The sequence below is a fragment of the Myotis davidii genome, unplaced genomic scaffold (genome assembly GCF_000327345.1).
Source record: "Myotis davidii unplaced genomic scaffold, ASM32734v1 scaffold1017, whole genome shotgun sequence".
In the NCBI taxonomy this organism is placed as follows: Eukaryota; Metazoa; Chordata; class Mammalia; order Chiroptera; family Vespertilionidae; genus Myotis; species Myotis davidii.
The window spans coordinates 32,732-40,194 of record NW_006288361.1 but is presented as its reverse complement, the minus strand read 5'-3'; the positions used below and the strand labels follow the sequence as shown (position 1 = coordinate 40,194).

Sequence of the window (7,463 nt, the reverse complement as noted above, 5' to 3'; positions counted from 1 at the left end):
AGAGAGAGAGAGAGAGAGGGAGAGGGAAACATCGATGGGGATGGAACCTACAGCGTGGGTATGTGCCCCTACGGGAATTGAACCCACAACCCTGTGGTGCCCGGGATGACAGTCCAGCCGCCTGAGCCACCCTGGCCAGGGCTGAGCTGACTTTGTATCAGGAGCTTTAGTGTCTGTAGCGGATGCTGACCCAAGGAAGCACTGGATTAAAATGTACTAACATGAGACTTGTTAGAAATCATGACTCACTTCTCGGCCTTTTGGCTAAGATCAAGTGCAGTATCTGCTCTTAGTTTAATATCTGATGTGTCCTCTCTCTGAGGACATGATATGAAATGTATTTTTGGAATAAGGAGATGGAATCAGAACTTGCTCCATCCACTCCACATATGGACCCGGTATTGCAGTACCTCCGGGAACGGTGCACCAAACAAAACAAAACAAAACCAAAACAACAAAAAAGGAATCATGAATAATAAGTGCAGATTTACACAAGGGTCCCTGGAACCGTTGTTAGTATCTGGAGCTGTTGAGAGCTCTTGCTATAAGACAGGGGTCCTCAAACTACGGCCCGCGGGCCACATGCAAATACAGATATTGAATTTGTTCCCGTTCTGTATTTTTACTTCAAAATAAGATATGTGCAGTGTGCATAGGAATTTGTTCATAGTTTTTTTTTTAAAAACTATAGTCCGGTCCTCCAACGGTCTGAGGGACAGTGAACTGGCCCCCTGTTTAAAAAGTTTGAGGACCCCTGCTATAAGACATGAGTATCAGATTTGCAGAAGAGTGGCTGATGACTAGTGGGCCTGGAGCTATTGGGGTGAACTTTAATAAGAGGAGAAGTGAAATCCTGTTCCTACATTCCCAAACTCAACTTTAGAGGACTAGGGTGGGTGGAGAAAGACCCAGAAGTGTTAACTGAAATTCATTGATTCTCAGAGAAAGTGAGGTACATTACCATAGGAGAAGGGGGACATTCTTGGGGTTCCTTGCCCCTTTGAGAATCAAATAAAAGTTAGAGTTTCTCCCCAGAAAAAAACACACAAATGTATCCACACATAAAATTTATCCCTTGCTCTGACTTTATTCCTCTCCCGCAAGTCCCAGGTTAAGAACGAAACTAGCTCTAGAGAGAGAATAGTGCTTTGAACTGTATTTCTAACCCCCACTTTTCTTCCGAGCCCCACGCAAGCATGCCCCGCTGGTTTTTAGATATTTCTCTCTCAGCTCATTGTAGGAACCTCCAGTTCACTATGTCCAAACCAGAGTCATTGTTTTCCTCACCGGAACTAATTTTTCTGTAGTCCCTTTCTCAATTTATGGCCTTTGAGTTTCCCATGCCAGAAACCTGAGTGTCAAATACATTTCCTTTTGGAACTTCCTAAATTTCACTGGTTTCCATTCCCAATGCCTTGTAACTCCCCTGGTATCCTAATTGAGCTCCCATTTTCCTGTGTGTTCCCCATTGTGGGAGTTTGGGTCATTTTAGATTGTAAAGAACAGAGTCATGTTCAGGTTACTTCAGGGGCTAATGTCTAGGTAAGGAAACCTCAGCAGTCACGCAGTCAGGAACAGTGGGAACAACTGGAGGTCATTGCTCAGAGGAAGCCGTTCCATTGGGCCCTGTTCTGGTGGTTAGGCTTGGGAGGTATTTTCCAAATCTTACCCGTAATGGCTTAAGGGATTACTTATGACATCCTTCCCTCAGAAGAAGGGACCTGGATCTTTAGCCCCTTGACCCCTCCCTGTGCCATCAGGCAGGCCTAATGAATAACATCGGTCATGATATTCCCCGTTTCAGATCGTCTCACTTATCGGAAGATACAAAACTCTTTAGCAGGGCTTATGAGTTTCCTTTCTAAACTCATTCTTCTCCCCTTTCCCCCTAAGATGTCTGCTCCAGCACATTGCACAGCTCACTCTCCCTACTCTGTCTGCTATGTTTTTTAAAGCTTTCAGCCTCTTGTCATCCATCCTATGGGAATGCCCTTCCTTTCCTTCTGTGCGTACTTCCAGATTTAATTTAGTCATCACCTCTTTTAGCTTCTCCTGACTCTTTAGGGCAGTAAGTTACTCCTTCCTTGGTGTTCTTACTATATTTTGCAGGGGCTTATATTAAAGCCCTTATCACACTGTACTGTATTTGTGTATCTCGTCCCTGGATTTTGAGCTCACCTAGAGCTCATGTCTTCTGTCTATTCAACCTTCTTCTGCCCCCAGTTCCTCAAATATTTATTCAGTGTTTACTTTGTGCCCAGCATTGTGTCATTGTAGAGAAAGTGGAAAAATGCAGAGAAAATGTCTTTGCTGCGAGATGTTTTCTTTTTTTCCACTCCCTAGGTCGTGATATCATTGGGCTGGCGGAAACCGGCTCTGGAAAAACAGGGGCCTTTGCTTTGCCCATTCTGAATGCGCTGCTGGAGACGCCCCAGCGTTTGTTTGCTTTAGTTCTCACCCCCACCCGAGAGCTGGCCTTTCAGATTTCAGAGCAGTTTGAAGCCCTAGGATCTTCTATTGGAGTACAGACTGGTAAGTTCTGAGAGGAAAGGAGTCTTAGGGCTCCTTCACTAGTTGAGAATGAGTGTGAAAGGAGAATGGAAGGAAGTATAATTAGCATAAGTTTATTGACCAGAAAGCTGATTTGGTATTTTAGCTTTGGGTAAAGTTGTAAATTTAAGTAGAAATCTAGCATTGGCTTTAAAAGGTTATCAGTGAACTATGGAAAAAATTAAGGGTCTTTTTCCTATGTTTATTCTTTTTTTTTTTTTTTCTTCCTGTAGCCGTGATTGTAGGTGGAATTGATTCAATGTCCCAGTCTCTGGCCCTGGCAAAAAAACCACATGTAGTAATAGGTGAGTAGTTGCCAAAGGTAAAAGATACTGGCAATGATGAATTGGAGAAAATCTACCAATGTTGGGAGTTACTTACTTGTGTGGAAATGTTAGCAGCGAATGTGGACCTCAGTTTTTGAGTTTGGCTAGGAAAGAATTCAGCCAAGAACTAGCTCAGGAGGCAGTTTATTTAGCAAGCAAAGCAAAAGTATACTCAAAAGGAAGAGTTGAATGGGCTGCTCAGAGAGCTACCCTGGGGTATTGTCAAGGCTCTTTTTTAAAAATATATTTATTGATTTCAGAGAGGAAGGAAGAGGGAGAGATCGAAACATCAAAGACAAGAATCATCTATCGGCCGCCTCCCGCACACCCCCTACTGGGGATCCAGCCCTCAACCTGGGCATGTGCCCTGACCAGAATTGAACCAGAAATCGAACCATGACCTCCTGGTTCATAGGTTGATGCTCAACCACTGAGCCACACTGGCTGGGCTTAGCTCCTTCTTTAAGCTAACCTATCAGGGCCTTTCCTATTCTTGTCTCCTGTTTTTGTACGGGAGTAATAGGAGGCTATTCTCCAGCCTCTTGTTCCTCCTCTAAGGAGGTCTAAACCAATGACCAATGACATGCTAGGGGAGGAAGGGTCACCCAGGGCAAGGTGCCAGCCTATAGTAGTTGGCACCTGGAACTTTCCCCTCCCTGGTATCATTCCATACGTTGCTGCTCTGTGCCTGCTTACTCTAACAGAAAGACTTTGAAGAACAGGTTTTTGTAAACCTATTTAATTTTTCATTTCTGAAATTGAGGGGGGTGGTGGTGGAGGAGGGGCTTAGTAACTTCCTTTTCGTCCTTGTTCTTAAACATTGCTCTTTCTCCTCAACCTTTCTTTGGTAGCAACTCCTGGTCGACTGATTGACCACTTGGAAAATACAAAAGGTTTCAACTTAAGAGCTCTCAAATACTTGGTCATGGATGAAGCAGACCGAATACTGAATATGGATTTTGAGACAGAGGTGAGCTCCCAATTTCTTTCTTCCTCTTAGAGCATCTCAAGTGCCCTGTTTCAAAATTTGATTCATTGCACACCTGCTGTGTGGGGAGAGCTGCATCATTATCAGCTGATTTAAACATCTGCCTTTTTCATTCGTGGTTCTCTTCCCATTGTTAGTGCCTCAGCATCCTCTTTAGAGTATAGATGACTCCGATTTCAGAGATGAGGAATATCAAAACCAGATTTTCTTTTTCCATTTTATTTGATATAGACCAGGAGTCCTCAAACTACAGCCCGCGGGCCACATGCGGCCCGCCGAAAACATTTATCCGGCCCGTCGGGTGTTTTTGCCACCGCTGTGTGCATAGGAATTTGTTCATAGTTTTTTTTTCAGACTGTAGTCCGGCCCGCCAGCAGCCTGAGGGACAGTGAACTGGCCCCCTGTTTAAAAAGTTTGAGGACCCCTGATATAGACCTTTTTCACACACTTTGAAATATCTGTGCTTTTTTTTTTGATGACCTACTCATCATAGCTTATGTACTTGATTAATACCTATTGACTTTTCTCTTAGATTAGTTCTTATGTACTAATTTAAATTGTTCTTTTTCACTGAATCACATTGTTTTGTTTATAGCATTTGGTATGGTATCAAATAGTAAATATTTTGTAAATTTTAGCTGGATTGAATTGGATTTTTGAGTCCCCAAATCCCCACAGTGTTGTATTTAGTTTGTTATTCTATTTTCTGTCTCCTTCACAAAGAATATTTGCAGATGTCTAGTCTAAATATTGTATTGAACCCTAGCCGGTTTGGCTCAGTGGATACAGTGTTGGCCTGCAGACTGAAGGGTCCTGGTTTGACTCTGGCCAAGGGCACATGCCAGGGTTTCAGGCTCAATCCCAGTGGGGGGCGTGCAGGAGGCAGCTGATCGATGATTCTCTCTCATCATTGATATTTCTATCTCTCTATCCCTCTCCTTCTCTGAAATCAATAAAGAAATTTATTTTTAAAAAATATTGTATTGATACCCTTTCCTCTTTGTGCCTTAGGTTGACAAGATTCTCAAAGTGATTCCCCGAGATCGGAAAACTTTTCTCTTCTCTGCTACCATGACCAAGAAGGTGAAATTTTCTAGGACTTCTTATTTCTTCCTTATAAGAATTGATTAATGCAAACAACAATAACAATAGTAAAACTATTTGTGTTTTTTTTTAGGTACAAAAACTTCAGCGAGCAGCACTGAAGGATCCTGTGAAATGTGCTGTTTCCTCTAAATACCAGACGGTTGAGAAATTGCAGCAATATTATATTTTTATTCCCTCTAAATTCAAGGTGAAGTGTTCCCTCTCCTTCCTTTCCAAAGCATCTGAAAATGAGTCAACTCTCGATTAGTTAAGAGCTGTGCTACAGATTGGAGTTCTTTCTGTTTGCTTTAGAGAGCCGGCTGTGGTTCTGTTTATCACTGATAAAGTCAAACATTCCACGAATTCACAACATACTAAGTAAACCACAGTAACGAAATTATGATATAATCCCTTCCCAACCCCATCCTTCAGGTCGTTTTTCTTTTGTGTGCTTATTATGTGGCTTTTTTTGTAGTCAAAGGACCCTGTGTTGTGCCTTGATGTGAGGACTTTTTCTGATTGCTGAGTACAGATCTCCTTGTGCTTGGCTCAGGCTGTATGAAATTCAGAGTTCACAGAGACGATAATGCTGTTTAAGGAGTGCAAAGCTGACCTGGCTGGTGTGGCTCAGTGGTTGAACATTGACCTATGAACCAGGAGGTCATTGTTTGATTCCCAGTCAGGGCATGTGCCCGAGTTGAGGGCTCGAGCCTCAGTAGGGGGCATGCAGGAGGCAGCAGATCGATGGTTCTCTCTCATCACTGATATTTCTCTCTGTCTCTCCCTCTCCCTTCCTCTCGGAAATCTTTAAAAATACATACTTTAGCCCTAACCGGTTTGGCTTAGTGGATAGAGCCGTCTGCCTGTGGACTGAAGGGTCACAGGTTTGATTCCGGTTGGGGGCACATGTCTGGGTTGCAGGCTCGGTCCAACATTCAGGAGGCAGCCAATCAATGATTCCCTCCCATCATTGATGTTTCTGTCTCTCCTCCCTTTCTCTCTGAAATCAATAAAGTTTGTAATTTAGGATACCTACCTGGTTTATATTCTAAATGAATTGGCTGGAAACTCCTTTATGATATTCTGCAGCACCTGTAACAATACTCAGAGAACAGCTTTGCTACTCCGAAATCTTGGATTCACTGCCATCCCCCTCCACGGACAGATGAGTCAGGTAAAGACTCCTCGGTGTCACTGGAGGTGAACAGGTGGCAGGAGGAAGATAAACCATATAGCAATAGATTTGCACAGTAACAACACATGGCATTAATGCATCTTCCCAGGATTTTATGCACTTGGCGTGTTGCTCTGGATGCTTACTTCCTCCTTTCAGGATAAACAAGAGATTCTAGTTAATTCCATAGGTAGTTTTTGATATGGAAGCCATTGAGTTGATTTATTCAGCCCTTGTGGTAATAGTGATTCTCTGATCTCTAAGAAGTTTTAATAAATTATTGCCCAATTACCTATTATGTTAAACAGTTCTTATGTCATGCTAGTATTTTCTTGCCTTAGTCTTAAATATATTTTTGTTGCTTTCATGTTTCTTTTTGGTCCGTGAAGTCCAATCTGGACTTGGGGGGAAATATCTTTTAAAAAATGTATCTCTTGTATTTAATATGTCTATTTGGTATGTCTTAGATTCTAAGAGTCCTTAAATTATTTTCATGTCTTTTATTCATCATTTCAGAGCAAGCGCCTAGGATCCCTTAATAAGTTTAAGGCAAAGGCTCGTTCCATTCTTCTAGCAACTGATGTTGCAAGCCGAGGTTTGGACATTCCTCATGTGGATGTAGTTGTCAACTTTGACATTCCTACCCATTCCAAGGTGAGTCCTTTTCTGACCTGACTTTCTAGTCCCAAAGTGAAATTGAGGTATAATTCACATATAACATTATATTCGTTTCTGGTATGCAGGGTGAAAGTTCGATATTTGTATATATTGTAAATGATCATTACAATAAGCCAAGTTAACAGCCGTTACCACACATAATAATCAGTATTTTTCTTGAGAACTTTTAAGTTTTTTTCTCTTTTAGCACCTTTCAAATATGCATTACAGTATTATAGACTATAATGTTACATTCCCAAGACTTTTTTATTTTGTAGCTGAAAATTTATACCTGTAGACCCCGCCCCCCATCTCCTTACCCATTTCACTCCCCTAACCCCATCTCAACCTGTGGCAACACCACATGTGTTCTCTGTGTCTATGAGCTCAGTTTTTTGTTTCTATTTTCGATTTCACATATAGGTTAGGATCATATAGTATTTGTTTTTCTCTGAACTATTTAACTTAGCATAATGCCCTCAGGATTCATCCATGTTATCACAAATGGCAAGATTTAATTCTTGTTTTTTGTGGCTGAATAATATTCCATTGTATTGAGAGTGTATTTTTTTTTTTTAATTTTTATTGATTTCAGAGAGGAAAGGAGTGGGAGAGAAAGACAGAAACACCAATAATGAGAGAGAATCATTGATCAGCTGCATCCTGCACACCCAGCATTGGG

At 41.8% G+C, this 7,463-nt stretch overlaps 1 protein-coding gene and 1 long non-coding RNA gene across 2 annotated transcripts in view; one reads left to right on the top strand and one right to left on the bottom strand.

Moving 5' to 3' along the window:
* The window catches only part of DDX47 (DEAD-box helicase 47), a 13,246-nt gene that overhangs the window by 1,211 nt on the left and 4,572 nt on the right, over positions 1-7,463 (top strand). Inside the window, exons 3-9 of the mRNA XM_006760213.2 lie at positions 2,344-2,532; positions 2,784-2,855; positions 3,728-3,846; positions 4,876-4,947; positions 5,042-5,158; positions 5,978-6,124; positions 6,641-6,778. Of these exons, the coding sequence (XP_006760276.1) occupies positions 2,344-2,532; positions 2,784-2,855; positions 3,728-3,846; positions 4,876-4,947; positions 5,042-5,158; positions 5,978-6,124; positions 6,641-6,778 (854 nt within the window). The remainder of the gene's footprint in view (positions 1-2,343; positions 2,533-2,783; positions 2,856-3,727; positions 3,847-4,875; positions 4,948-5,041; positions 5,159-5,977; positions 6,125-6,640; positions 6,779-7,463) is intronic.
* Positions 6,708-7,463, bottom strand: part of LOC107182552 — a 22,822-nt gene continuing 22,066 nt past the window's right edge. Inside the window, exon 3 of the long non-coding RNA XR_001513265.1 lies at positions 6,708-6,799. This is a non-coding gene — a long non-coding RNA (uncharacterized LOC107182552). The remainder of the gene's footprint in view (positions 6,800-7,463) is intronic.